Raw genomic sequence first — 15,841 nt, forward strand, 5'->3', positions numbered from 1 at the left:
CATATTTATAGCATATAGAAACACCATCTCAAATTGCTTTTGAAAAGCTTTTCCTTCAATACACAGCTGCTAACAATAGACCGCATCAGATTCACCTTATAGTCACCATAAATATATTATTATGTGAAATATTTTTAACTGATTGCTTTAACTTTCTATGTGTGCAGCCTTTTTTCGTTTTTGAATAGCAAGACTTTGTATGAGCGACAGCTTGCAAGTGCAGACTACACATCCCAAGGTGCTCCGCGGCGCGCCGACAGGAAGTTTCCAGAGCATCTCCCGCCTCCACGCTGAGGGGGAAGAGGTTCTATCCGGGCCTTTGGCGCTCCCTTTCCTTTCGCGCCGGTTGCCGCTGCGGAGCGCGGCGAGTCCATGTGCGCAGTGAGCGGCGCTGTTTCTGGCTCAGAAGCACCCGAGCCTTGGGTTTTAGCGAGTCCGCGCTGCGATGGACCCCAACACCATTATCGAGGCCCTTCGGGGCACCATGGACCCAGCCCTGCGTGAGGCCGCGGAGCGCCAGCTCAATGAAGTAAGAACGCCGGGCTGGCAGCGGCGGGCGGGCGCACTGTGGCAGGCCGAGCCCTCTGGGCCTGGCTGGACACCGGGACGGCGTCGCTGAGGGACCCAACTGGAGAGGTGGGGCGGGGACCTGACCGCGAGTGCCACGCCAGGGTGCCTCAGGGTGCTACCGTGGTGGTGACGGCGGCCCAGACAGCCTTTGCGTCGGATCTTGAGCTGGGCCTCTGGCTGCGGTCGAGACACGAGGAACCGGCTGAAGCGAGGCGGGAGTGACGGGCTGGACACATGGCTGGTCGGGTGGCCGTCCGTCCTCTGGCTCATTGCCCGCTTGCTCCTCGCGCCCAGGAGGGGGCGAAACTCAATGGGAGGTTTTCCCCGACATTTCCGGGGGCAGTCTTGCTAGCGCAGGGTTTGGAGGGGCTCTGGGAAAGCGGGGCTGTACCTTTGGGAGCTGCGCTTGTCAGCTTGCCACTTCATTGGGCTGATCCGTGACCTGTACAACTTTCTCTCCTCCGGCTGACCTGCCAGGGAAAGCTTTCACCCGCCTCTTTGTCAAATTGAGGATCGTGCGGGAGTGTCACTCACTCTACCTCAGGCGCAGGGGAGCAGGACAAAGTATTGGAGTGAGGTGAAGTGCACCCTTCTAGGTACACCTGGGACGCTAATTCCCTGACTGACCTTGGGCAAGTCGCTTAACCTTTTGATGCAGAGTTTTTCCCATTCATAAAATTAGGCCACAGGGAGAGTGCCTTGAAACGTGCCAAACTTCCTGTCAACTCGCCGAGGGGGTTTCTTTTTTTTCCCCATATATTTTGGGGGACCATTCCTTGGAAAACAGACTTGTTATGTGGATATTTTATTGTACTATCTTTAATTTCATTCTTCATTTTTTATATTTTAGTATTTTAAAAGCTTCTTAAAAAGACGTCTGTAACTTCGTATGCCACCTAATTGTCTTTTGGTGTTACCGATTTGCCAGCTTTAGTGAGGTTCAGTGTAAATTTAACTGAGTAAAAGAAGTCCCTTTGTAAAGAAGTTGAATTATTTTTACCCTTCTTAGTTGGTAAATAAATCACTGAAAGACATTGACTTAACAGAAGAAGAAAAATAAACACGAAAACCTTCACTTAATAGAAGCAGCAGAAGTATTCCTAATTGAACATCTTCATATACAATGGAGTTTTAGATATCCCTGCCTCTAAGGAACTTATATTTTAAGAATATCACCCACAGTTAAGACAAGTTAAGTGTAAAATTATTTTTTAAAAAATTAAGTCTATTTTACATGTAAGTGAAACTACCATTAGATCATACCGAAAGTATGAAGGCTCACAGTTGCCTTAGGAGAATAATGAGTTGAAACAAATTCCCAGTTTGAACCATTACTAAACTATGGAGTTACGGGTCACTTTGTTTTGATTTGTTTTGTGATAGGTTAAAATGAACATTATTTTGTTTGTGAAATATTAATGCAGATGTAAGCCTACACATTCTAAAAGTTTAGTCATAGTTATTTCTGCCATGGCCTTGCTCTAATAACACATTATTTTAACTAAACATACTTGCATATAGTTATTATTTTTAAAATTATTATTTAAAAGAAGGAGTTGCTTCCCTTGTAGAAAAATTGTATAAATAGCCCTGGCTGGTGTGGTTCAGTGGATTGAGTGCCGGCCTGTTAACCAAAAGGTGGTCAGTTCGTTCCGGTTCAGGATACATGCCTGGGTTGTAAGCCAGGTCCCCAGTAGGGGGCATGTTAGAGGCAACCACCCATTGATGTTTCTTTCCCTCTCTTTCTCCCTTCTTCCCCCCTCTCTAAAAATAAATAAATAAAATCTTAAAAAGAAAAGTTGGATAAATAATATTTCCTGCAATTTTGAAATATACTTCTCAAGTAGGTATTGAATGTCTAGTTCTGTGCACTAACATCTTGTAAAAGAGACCTGGGATAAATATTTCACAGTGGTTTTGGAAGATAAATAATCAAAATACTATTCGAAGCATTTTTTACTTAAGTGCTAAGCTGATGTTAGAGTTTTGGAATACTGTGGAACAGCAAACTCTGCTTATCCTGTCAAAGGAAATTTGGTGTCTGGCCTGTGTTTCTGTGATTGTTAGCTATTTATATTTTGTAAATTTCTTTCAGTTATTACACCTGTTATTTTTTAGTAATTTTCTAAGATAACTTCTCTAGACTCTATTCTTGTCTTTGATCTTCAGTGTTTGTTTTTTTTAAAGATTTTATTTATTTTTAGAGAGGGGAGAGAGAGGGAGGGATGGAGGAGAGAGAGAGAGAAAAAGAAACATCAATGTGCAGTTGCTGGGGGCCATGGCCTGCAACCTAGGCATGTGCCCTGACTGGGAATCGAACCTGCGATGCCTGGTTCGCAGCCCGCGCTCAATCCACTGAGCTACGCCAGCCAGGGCTGATCTTCAATTTTATTTAAAAATTTTATTAATTGATTTTAGAAAGAGATAGAAACATTGATTGTTGTTGTTCTACATATGTATGCATTCATCAGTTCATTTTTTTTTTTAAGATTTTATTTATTTATTTTTAGACAGAGGGGAAGGGAGGGAGAGAAATAATCAATGTGTGGTTGCCTCTTGCATACCCCCCTGGACCACAACCCAGGCATGTGCCATGACTGGGAATCCAACCTGGGACCCTTTGGTTCACAGGCTGGTACTCAATCCACTGCACCACAACAGCCAGGGCCATTGGTTCATTCTTGTATGTGCCCTGACAGGGGATGGAATCCACAACCTTGGTGAATGGGGGAAATACTCTACCCACTGAACGACCCAGCCAGGGCCCTAATCTTCCTTTTAATGAAGTGATTCCATTTGAATACTTCTGCTTAACTCAATTTAGGAGATGGATCCCAGATAAATCTTGAAGAAGCCTTGACTAGTGAGAATGAGGAAGTTATATTTGATTTCTGGCAGGCTCTTCTTGCTTGGCTAAGATAGGATGAACCAATCATTCTATAAGGTCTCAACTAAAACTATATTTTGATTCATTTAGTTAAAAGAAAAAATGACATTTGAATGAATCTCTTTGGCTAACTATAAAATTATAAATGTTTTCAGAGTATTATAGTGCAAATAGGTTTTTTAAAATAGTGCCCCTGCCTTGAAGTGATTGCACTTCACTATTCCATCTGCTTGGAGCCTCTATTACTCATTTATCTCCTAGACTTGTTCTTTCACTTCTCTTTATTACCATTCAACTGTCTCCTTGTCACTAATGAGTTCCCAGACTTCACACTCCTTATCTCCCTTCACCTGTTTGTTTTTCTCTGACACACTGATTTATCATAGATATTCTACTTATTCTCCCCATATACTTTTGGAGTTTCGGGAGGTAAGGAATTTTTGTCTTTTATTACTGCAATTCTTGATTTGTCAGTGACTGGCTTTACTGACTTCTTGATATAATAGATAACAACATAGACTTTATTATGTTATACCACCCCTACCTCAAGGATTTGAGGTACTTACATATATATTTTTATATTACATATAGATAAAATAAAGAAAGTCATTAGACTGTTAAAGGCCACAGTAAGGACTTTTTTTGACAGATATTTTCAAGATACTTAGTATTCCCCACTGACTTACTCTGTAGTGTGTTATGAAATTTTTTTGAACCACTATTCTAATTTTAACAAACTTACATCAAAGACTAGAGAAGACCATTAAAAAGTAAAAGTATTATTGGAAGTAAAATTGAAAACCACTTTACTTTGAAAAAAAAAAACCCTAAACTGAAGAATTGTTGCTAGCTGGGGGATCTTAGGAAAGTTACTTAACCTCTAAGTATTTTTCCCCCGTGTATAAAATGAAAGTAGTTATAGTATGTATGTCATTGTGTTATGTGGATTGAATGAGATGGATGGCATGTAAAAAATTTCAGAAAGTGTTGGCACCTACTAAGTTCTTCAGACTATTTGAACTGCCAGTTGATTAGCCAATCCAACATGCTATACATTTTATTTCCTGTCTTACTCTATTAACTAAGTAGTTGTACATCTCAGTGGAACATGATCAGAAAAATGATCAGCACTAATGACAAAACAACACAAGTACATATTTTTTGGACACTGAAATCATTAAGTAGATAGTATTACTGTAACATGAAAATTGGCACAATTATAAGCACAGTGCCTGGCGCATTATAGGCTCTCAATAATATTAGCTAAATGCAAAAGAAATAAGAACTTTAATAATAGTCAAAAATGTTAAGAGTACCCATCTTTGAATCTGTAAAGTAGATTTTTGTTGCAGGGATCTGTTACTTGTCATTTAAATTCTATGAGATTAATTGATTTCTGTATATCTAGAAGTGCAGTTTTTAAAATTTTGTTTTATTTAGGTTAATTTAAAATGTGACATTCCATATTCATTCATTCAGCATTGTTTATTATGTTCCTGAGACTATGTGCTCTGGAGGATACAAAGGCTCTCCTTTCCTTTATGTACACATACACACATATACTCAGAAATACTTGTTTCTTCATTTATGAGATAGATATTGTAAAACATCTCTGAATTTTGGCATATTATTTTAATAGACAACAGTCTCTGATCTCTTCCTGCTTTACCTGCTAGTGTTCTTAAGTAAAAGCCTTTCTATATACAGACCTTTATTCATGCTGCTCACCTCTCCTTTTAAGCTCTAAAACTAAAATTTTTCTTGTCCATAAATCTCATGAATCCCATCTTAAATGCTCTTTTCCCACTCGGACCTCCTGTGGTAATGTGTAAACTTCAAACACATCCTTTTTTTTAAACACCTAATCTTGTATATTCTTCCTTACATTTTATTTTAATTTTATTTGACCTAGGTGATTGTTGTCCCTTCTACTCTAAAAGGTCATTGATTTTTTTAAAAAAAATTATTTCCAGTTGGAATTAAATCTTTGGATCAATATATATTTATTTTACTTTATTTTATTTTATTTTATTTTATTTTATTTTATTTTATTTTTTAAAGATTTTATTTATTGTTATTTTTTATTCTTAGAGAGAGAGGAAGGGAGGGAGAAAGAGAGGGAGAGAAACACCATCGTGTAGTTGCCTCTGGTGTGTCCCGTACTGGGGACCTGGCTGGCAACCCAGGCATGTTCCCTGACTGGGAATCGAACTGGCAACCTTTCTGTTCTCAGGCTGGCACTCAGTCCACTGACCCACAGCAGCAATGGCTAGATCAATATATATATATTTTCAAGCCATGGAGTATTAGCTGAGAATAGATACTCAACAAATAATGTTTTTGTTTAAAAAATATTTGAGTGCCTATCATGTATTCAATACTATTTGTGATTCTGGGGATCCAATACTGTATATGAGACAAAGTCCTGGTTGTCATGTAGCTCGCATTGGAACTGAAGTTTTAAATGTAATGTTAGGGAACTTTTTTTTTTTTTTGAAGTATTTTATTCTGAATGACAATTTCCAGTCTGGTTCATGTATAGAAATATCTTTCTACTAAGCACTGAGCTAAAGTTATAGATAAAAAGAAATGCATGATTTCTGCCTTTCTGGAGCTCCATAGTCAACACAGCCCTCATACTACCTGTGGCCAGGTTTATAATAGAGCTAACAGTAAGTTTTAGTTCAGGAAACTCTTAAATTTGACTTTGGTTAAGGCAAATATGATCTCAGCATCAATATTCCTTTTTTTATACTTGGAGCCAGGAAAAATGCCCTATGTGGAATTAGGAGGCTTACCTAGGAGCCTTTTAAACCCACAGTTCCTAAGCCTAATGTGCTAAAAATGGTTATGGGGGCAGAAATGCTGCTTTCTCACATTTTTTATGTGAACAAATAAGTGGACTTAGCTTTCAGTAGTTTATTGGTATTTTATTTATGTTCATAAACTACCCAGAGTCACTTAAGGGATCTTCACAGAGGTTAGTATTACTACTATAAATTATATATTTTACTTATAAATGGTTAATTTAGTTTTGTTAAAGGACTTACATAGTGTTTAATTAATGGAAATCTTAGGTCTGGAAAAGTGCAAAATGACAGCATGTTTATAGGACAGCTTGTCATGTCTAGAGATTAGCAAAATATTTATGAGACTATATGTAGACAGTATATAGTCTGAGCAGATAACATTCCTTAATTAAGAATATTGCTGCCCTACCAAAAATGTAATGAGTTTTGCCCTGGCTGGGTCACTCGGTTGGTTGAAGTGTTGTTCCTATACATCAAAAGGTTGGGGGTTCATTCCCAGTCAGGGCACATACCTAGGTTGTGGTTGGATCCCTGGCTGGGGTGTGTGCAGGAGGCACAATCAGTATTTTTCTCTCACATAGATTTTTTTTTTCCTCTCTCTAAAATCAATAACAAAAAAATATCCTTGGTTGAGAATTTTAAAAAATATATATAGCTAAGTAGATTTGGTTTTGAATTGGGGAGAGGAAAAGTCCCTGGATACTTTGGCTGTTAGACAGAAGGTTATTCAGTGACATAGCATGTTAAAGATCCTAAAGAAAGATAGCACTATATTAATATTTGTAAGAAAACATTTGTTTTTCAGATGATTAGATGTATACGTATCATTTTATTTATTTGTTCCTTTCAGTGGCACATTAATGATGAGTTTGATTTAAAGTGGGATTTTCTGTTGATCTAACTAAATTATAATTTAAAAGTTTTATAACACTCCATAGTTGGAGAGCATTTAGGTATTACTCATATTTAATGAAAGGCAAGAGGACACAGTGAACAGCCTCATTGCTTAATTCTATCACTATGATGACCTAACCTCACTATACCTCATATTGCACGTGGGTGAAATGAAGTGTTTACCTTTATCAAATTTAGTAAAGAGGCAAGGTTAGAAATTCCTGGACTCTTGAAATTATCTGGTTGTATTCATTTTATGTAAACTGATGTTACAGTGCCCTTAAGCCTCTCTTCCTTGTTAATGGTGTTCAAGTATAGTAGCAAATTGAAGGAAGTATAGTAGCTAACTAATTGCTTTCCAGTGGAGAGAAATAAAAAGTAACCTCTTTAAGTGCAGTAATGTCTTCAAGTGTAAGAGGTTTCTTACTCTTGGAATATGTGGACCTGGACAGGAAACTGATATGGGAGAAAATATGACTTAAGTTTTTAAGTCTGGTTTGATGTGCTGGTAATCATCCAGGAGAAAATGTCTAGCTGGCAATTAGGAATGTGGAATTGAAATTGAAGACAAAAGCATCAGTGGAAAAGTAATTTTTTTCCTGAAGGCGAATTGAGAGTGAGTATAATCCAGAGGTGTGTGGTAGACGACTGAAGGGCTACACTTTGGGCCATTCCCATTTTAGAGACTTTGAGAAATGTAGGAAAAGGGAGACTGGAGAATTGTGCATGAAAATAGAAGAAAGCCAATGAAAGGAATTTAAAGTAAGAAGGTTGGTTGTGGGCATTTTACTCTATTTTGCCATGTATAATAAGCACTTTTTTGCCTAAATTTTTGAGGGAAAAATAAGGGTGTGCATTATGCATGAGTAGTACCTGAAATACCTTGTGTCTGCTCTTGTGTTTTGTAATTATTTTGTTTTGTAAAATTTCTTGTACCAATAATATGTTAAAAAAAATAAATGCTGAAATTTGTTTATAATATAAAAGACAAGTATCTAAATATAAATAAATAAATAATTGCATTAACTAATTAAACAAAATATTTTTTTCCTAAAAGTTTAGGCCAAAAATGTTGGTGTGTACTATTCACAGGAGTGCATTATACACAGCAAAATATGGTAATTTCCTTTTTCCTTAAATACATTTTGTAAATTTTCTACCAGTAAACATGAATCATTTTGGTATTAAGTAAAAAGCTATTAAGGAGAAAAAGGGTTGTTGACATTTGTAAGTGAGGGGAGGTTAAAATAAAATGACTTTTGGGGGGGGAAGCTTTTAAAATATTGGTAAACTTGGAGAAAGCAATTTCAGGTTACAGGGTTACCTGAGTGGAAATGCTAGCAAGGGAGTGAGGAAAAGATTATAGGTTAAAGGGGTTGTAGGGTCAGGGGAGTGTTTATGGGGATAGATTTTGTTTTTCATGTATTTTTTCTTTTGTAAAGTTAGACTTTATTTGGTGGAATAAGGGAAGCTGCCTATGGAGTATAACTTTTACAGGTCTATTATTACCTACATTGTAATAATAGATTCCTACCTGTAATGTTTTATAGACATGTATCCTAGAATTACATTCTTTATACTGCTTTAAGGCCTTATCTTCCTATAGCACAGATATTACCATGTAAAAACTTTCCAAAAAAAGTTCACATTTGCTAGAGATGTTGATGTGGTCACAATTTGCCTATTCATTTGTCTTTCACTATTCTCTTCATTCTCCTAATAATTTCTTTAGCACAACCCGTACCTTCTTTTACTTTTAAGAATCCTCCTCCTTTCTGTGGGTTTAAGTCCTTTAGGGTCTAACTCAAAATTTTACCTGGTAGTCCAATTAGAATTTATTTCCCAACCTGTCTTTATAGTCATGTTTTATCTCTGTAGTGTCTGGCATGTTGTAAGTACTAGTAAGTGGAGTGGAGTTAAAAGAGATGGAGATGGAGTTGGGGCCCTTGAGAATTTTAATTAGATGTGTTGAAGGTAATTATTGGATTATCTGGGTTGATGACAAATAAAGACAAGGTAAGAAATTGTCTAGAAAGTTTTTTGTGTTATGCTTAGCAGCCCTTAACTTGAGTATTGGTGGTTTTAGCTCTATTTAATGATGCATAATGACCTGATCCATTTGTTGCTATAGTTCTGGGTCCTGTAATTAGTGCCAGTATTCAGAAGTTACATTCATACTTTGACTCATTAAATATTTATTGTAGCATCCTCTGAGGACTATATCAGTGTTTGCCAAACTGTTGGGAATGATACTATAATTACTCAAGTTTTAAAGGGTTTTTTGCATTAAAGATTGATGCTAGTGATATTTTTACTTGTTTATTTTTAAATTACCATAAAACTATAAAGATTGTTTAATATGTGTTAATAAATATAATAATAGTTAATATGTGGTAGAGATTCTTTTAAATATGTGATAGTTTGGTGTACCCAAGAATTCCAAAAATTTGTTGATCAGCCAATGAGTAGAAGAATGGTTAGTCCTAATTTGAACATTTAATATATGTTTTTACTTGATCTGTGTTTTATAATGGTCTTTTTTTCCCTATTTTTACATTTTATTAAGGTCTAATTTAAGATTGCGTAAAATTCACTTGTTTTAAGTGAAAATCAGTGATTTTAGTAGATTTATCTAGTGGTACAACCATCACCACAGTCCAGTTTTGGAACATTTTCATGAACCCAGTAATTACTCCTTCCAGTTTATAGTTAATCCTCTGTCCCAGCCCCAATTGGTAATCTACTTTCTGTCTCAATTTTCTTGAGAATCTGGTGTTTGATATTTAGTGTTACTTTAAATCCATTTGTTATCTTATTTGGGTGAACACAAGGTTTCCTACATTAGGGATTTCACCAGGATGGAGATTTGTATGACACAAGTAGATATATGTCCCAGGTTGAGTTTGTTTCCTTGTGCTAGTCTCATTGATGGAAGTATACTTTTGTTCTTAAACTTTAGTCTGTCTAGCTCAGTTGTCTGAGAGTAACACCGAAGTTGCACTTTTGGATTATTTCAGAGTTACAAGTCATCACCACAAACTTTAGAGTATTTTCATCACCCCCAAAAGAGACTCCCCTCCCTGGCCAGGTAGCTCAGTTGGTTAAAGCATCATCCTGAGTATGCCAAGGCTGCAGTGTTCATCCAGGATCAGGGCACACACACAAGAATCAACCAATGAATACAGAAGTAAGTAGAACAAATTGGTGTCCCTCCCTCCTCCCCTCCCTCCTTTTCTCTCTCTCTCTCCCTTCCCCCTCTCTTCCCTCTCCCTTCCTCTGTCTAAAAATCAGTTTAAAAAGAGAGAAGACCCCCATATATATTTGCTGTCATTTCCTATCTTCCCCAATACCCCCTCACCTAGGCTATTTTCTGTCTAATACAGAATTGCCTATTCTGGACATTTCACATAAGTGAACTCATACGGTGTTTTTTGTGACTGTCTTCTTTCATATAGCATAATGGTTTTAAGGTTCGTGCATGTTGTAGCATGTGTCAACACTTCATTTTTATTACTGAATAATATTCCACCGTAGGTAAGGGTATGCCACATTTTGCTTATCCATCAGTTGAACATGTGGGTTGTTTCCACTTTTGGGCTATTATGAATAATGCCATGAATGTCCAGGCGAAAGTATTCCTGTTTTTTTTTAAATCGAGGGATGATTTACATGTAATAGAAAGCTGAAAAATATGTATAGCTCAGTAAATATGAGCTAACTACTTTTACGAGATGACCACTATCCACATCAAGGTATAAGTAACATTTCCATTAGCCTACAACCAACTTTCCCTTGAGACCCTTCTCAATACCTTTCCTCCTTTAGGTTAGCATTATTATGACTTTTGTTAACTATAGATTAGATTTGCCTATCCTTGAACTTCATTCACCTAAAATGGAGTCACATGGTACATACCCAGGTAGTCTGGCTTCTTTCTCAACATGTTTTTGAGATCTGTATTTATTGCTTGATTCTGTAGGTTGGTTTTATTTTTTAAGGTATTATATATTTCATTGTATGAATTATACCAGAGTTTGTTAATAAATTCACTTGTCGTTGGACAGTTATTATTGTGAGCATAAACACTTTATTTCTCTTGGATATATAAGGGTGAAATTGCTTGGTTATAAAGTAGGTACGTGTTAGAAACTGCCAGTTTTCCCTTATGGTTGTACCATGTTATACATCTACCACCCCTGTATAAGTTCTATTTTTTTTCCCCCACATCCTCATCAGCACTTTGATGTAGCGCATATATTGTTTTGAGGTAGGACTATCCTGTCCACTTGTACTCTTTTGTAATTTAGTTGTACATATTTGCAATTTTCTTTTTTTTTTTTTTTTTTTTTTGAGTGATTAACTCTTCCTCAGATGTTGCAGACGTTTTCTTTTTTATATTGTTTATACTGATGGGAAGCATATAAAAGTCCACTTGATACTAAAACTCTTATGGCTTTGAGCTTTTGGTGTCATGGTTGGGTTTTCCCCACTGAGATGATCAAAACAGATAACTTGGTTTCCTTCAGTTACTCTTAACAGTGTTATTTTTTTTAAAAATTTAAAAATGTTTATTGATTTGAGAGAGAGAAGCATCATTATGAGAGAAAAAACATCAATTGGTTGCCTTCCATATGTGCCCTGACCCGGGGTCAAATCCAAACCTAGGTATGTTCCCTGACCAGGGGTCAAACCCACAACCTTTTGGTGTACAGGACAGCACTCCAACCAACTGAGCCACACTAGCCGGGGCACAGTATAACTTTTTGTATTTAAACCTTAAGAAGTTAGAAATTGGTAAAGGTTCTTTGTTAATCTTACATTTATGGAGTACTTATATTGTAGGAAGATACAGTGAGTGGCATATGTTCACTTTTAAGTCACATGCAGCTATCCAGTCATAAAAAATGGTGGTTGTGGTTGTTTTAACATGACTCCTAAACATAAACCAAGGATTTCATTTGTGGTTCCAGTCATAGAAAGCAGTCTTTTTCAACTCAAAGAAAAAAGACACTGCAGTATTATGATCTTAAGAAAGTGTGCAAGGGGGGGGGACCCCAAACAACCAGAATTTATTTATAAAATATTGTGTATTTAGTCTTAATGTGTTTAAACTTCAGTCACCTTCAAAATGCTCTCCATTGCATGCAATACACCTATCCATGTTTTTTCCCCTGTTGAAAATAGTTTTTTAACTCGTTGATTTTGATGCCTTTCAGTGCTTCTGCTGCCCCCCTCCCCACATTGGCAAAATGTTGCCCTTTGAGGACTTTTTTGCATCTGGGGAAACAGTCGCTGGTACATATTGAGGGTGGGGCATGGGGGTCATGCCAGTTTTTTGGTCAAAAACTGCTGAACACTCAGTGTGATGTGGGCAGGTGTGCTTGGTGTGGACAGGTGCGCTTTTAAATTACCCTTTATGAAATGGCCAAATGCATTGCAAGAGTCTTCAAAAAATTCGCTGAAGCCAAATGCAGCCTCTCACAAAAAATGCCAGCTGGTTCATTGATAAAGATGGGTTCCTAGAACACTCATCTGGGGCGGGGGAGCCTGTATTACAGAATTCCCGCCTGCCAGAGGATAATTCTGTTTTGGGGGGATTCCTCTCTTATATACAAAACCACATATGCTGTACTTTATGGGTGACTTAAGGAACCAAAGATTAATTTGGCAGTATTTAGTTTATGCCCTATTGGTTTTAGTACATACTCTCTGAAAATGATGAGATTCTACTATGTATGATTATAGAAACATTTATTACGTCTTGATATTTGCTAAAATGTTTTCCATGTTATTTATTCCTTACAGCCATCCTGTGAAGTAGATTTTGTTATACTAATTTTGTAATTAAGACTTAGATGTGCTGAATCAACTTTCTCAAGAGTTAAAAATGTAGAAATTAGCATCACCTATATAGGGTGGGGCAAATGTAGGTTTACAGTTCATAATGGCAAATAATACTAAAATTAATAACAAGAATAAACTCTGTTTTGCAGACTCACAACTGTAAACCTATGTTTGCCCCACCCTGTATATACAACCAAGACTACCTGCTTCCAGCAGTCCATTCTAGGAGTTTGTAATTTGGTGTGGGAGATAAGATATATTCTATAATGTGTAATGTGCCTAAAAGTGCTATAGTCTCCCTGGCCAGGTAGCTCAGTTTGTTAGAGTGTTGTCCCAAACACCAGTGTTGCAGATTCCGTTCCTGGTCAGGGCACATGCAAGAGTCAATCAGTGAATGCATAAATAAGTAGAACAACAAATCAGTGTTTCTCTAAAGTCAATTTTTTTAAAAAAAGTGCCATAGTCATAGTATGGATAGTAGTGTCCTCTGTGGGCTAATCTGTCTATTCCTTAAGTATAAATACCCCTTTTCACTCTGTAATGTCCTGGGTGATCATAACTGCTTCCAAGACATTTCTTGTTGTTGTTGATTCATTCACTTACTCACTTAATAAATTTGTTGACTGTCTTTTCCATTTTGTTGAATATCTTAAATGCCAAGCATCATATGAGGAACTGGGTGTACAAACAGTATAGTCCCTACTCTCATGGCATGTAAAGTCTAATTGCTAGCAAAGGCAGATGTAAAGCCTGGACTAAGCTAGTGTTGATGGGAATAGAGAAAGTGGATATATTAATTATATAAACATTTTGGGTATAAAATTGACAGGGCTTGTATTGAAGAGGAAAGTATTAAAAATAACATGGTTTCAGCCATGAATAATTGTGAGGATAGTGATAAAGTGGTGCAAGGAAATAGAGCTACAGCTTTTAGGGAGAAAGATGCATTGAACATAAGTGAGGAGTTTGGGGTAATGAAGGTAGAGATGTTAAATAGATCTGTTAGAATGATTTGGAATATATTTGACTTTTTGTTTAAAGACGGGTTGGATAAAATCAGCTGGGGAATGGAAAAGACACCCTATGAGTTGAGTCCTGGCATCAGGTTCTATCTAGCATTTATAGATAAAACAGGATGAGAAACCAGCAAAGGAGCCTGAGAAAGGACCAGGAAAAGTGAGGTATGAATTGTGTAGATGGAATGGTGTTTCAGGAAACTAACAGTGTGGTTAACTGTTCAGATCTATTTAGAGCACTGGAAAGGGCAAATATCTCCCCTTCATCCACTTAATTACTCCTGTTCAGGTCTTAAATTTAAGAGATTCTCCTTTTAGGGGTATTCTAGATTATATTAAATTTTAGGAGATTCTTTTGGTTCTTCCACTGTATCCTTTACTTCTTCATTATACTTTATTGCAATTAGCTGTTTACCTTGTTTCCTTCATTAAACTATTAAGTTTCCACAAGGTCATGCAGCCTCATTTGTTTTGTTCAGCCCTGTATTTGCAGCTACTGGCATGGTGTTTTGCACCAAGAACACCTACATGAATAATTTTAGGAGTGACTGAATGAATAAAGTGTCACTCTAGTGTCTAATGTGGAAGAAATGTTTTATATCCAAACGGAAATTTTTGTTTTGGAGAATGTTTAAACAGTGTTTGCGGGAAGGGGGAGGCTGTAAAGAGGAAACTGAAAAGAAAAGCCACTGTTCATGTAAATGTGTGCAGAAAAAGACCAAAACATGGGCTGGAAGGAGGAGATGACATAACAGGTGGTGGTTAAATTGGGGGAGGAGTGATACTGAGAAAACATATAAGAAGGGAATTTAACTTGAAGGTTCAGTTCTCTTAAAAAATGTTAGAAGCAGTTATGACAGGTGTGGCTCAGTTGGTTAGGCATCCTTCTGAAAAGCAAAAGGTTGCAGGTTTGATTCCTGGTCAAGGTACATGCCTGAGTTGCAGGTTCACTCTTCTTGGGTCGAATGCATGAGGTAACCAATCTTGTGGCATTAATGTTTCTCTCCCGCTCTTTCTCCCTCCCTTCTCTCTCTAAAAATAAATAAATAAAATGTTTAAAAATGAAAATGTTAGAAGCAAATATGACAAATTTAGGAATCATTAAGTTCCTTTTGTAGTGTTAATGAAAGTGACCCAGGTTCAGAGTATAAATTTTGGAAAATAGAAAGTATATAAAGAATTACTCCGTGGAGCAACAATAAAATATTAAAAAAAAAAAAAAAAGAATTACTCCTCTGTAATCCCACCACTCCAGAGATAACACAACATTTTTGGTGTGTTTTATTTTTCTGTGTATGTTGCACTGCCTATGCTTATCAATGTATTTATTAAATTATCATTATATAGTTTATATCCTACTTTTATTGAATGTTCAAAGTTACTGATTTTTAATTTTTTTATTGAAATAAAACATCCATACAGAAAAGTGGCCATAGGGTACAATTGATTAGTTTTTACAAACTGAGCATACTTATCTAACACGGCCATATTAAGAAATAAAACATTATTAGCACCTTTGAAGCAAACCCCCAGGTTAATTTTTACTGATTTAGTTTGTTTCTAGCTATTTAATGTTTCTATGGAGAAATGATTACTGAATTGGAAAAACAAGTATCACAGAGAATATTGTTTTTGATCTGCTGCCACTGGTGTAGGTTAAGAATACTAATTGGGGTAAACAGAAAGTGCAGCAGAGTGCAGGCAAATGCAAACATCCAAAATGTTGTAGGAGTTAGGATGTTAAATTTTTTTGAGTTATTGTAGGTGAGGGACAGGAAATAAGGCTGGGACCAACTTAGAGGCTTTAGTGTCAGCCAAGC

The 15,841-nt window shown here is 36.8% G+C and overlaps 1 protein-coding gene across 1 annotated transcript in view; it reads left to right on the plus strand.

Annotated features, from left to right (window-relative positions):
* The first annotated feature begins 291 nt into the window (after window positions 1-291).
* The window catches only part of IPO7 (importin 7), a 67,215-nt gene continuing 51,665 nt past the window's right edge, over window positions 292-15,841 (plus strand). The window contains 1 exon segment of the mRNA XM_028516019.2: window positions 292-529. Coding sequence (XP_028371820.1) covers window positions 446-529 — 84 coding nt within the window. The 5' untranslated portion in view covers window positions 292-445.

This window comes from Phyllostomus discolor, chromosome 6 (assembly GCF_004126475.2).
Source record: "Phyllostomus discolor isolate MPI-MPIP mPhyDis1 chromosome 6, mPhyDis1.pri.v3, whole genome shotgun sequence".
In the NCBI taxonomy this organism is placed as follows: domain Eukaryota; kingdom Metazoa; phylum Chordata; class Mammalia; order Chiroptera; family Phyllostomidae; genus Phyllostomus; species Phyllostomus discolor.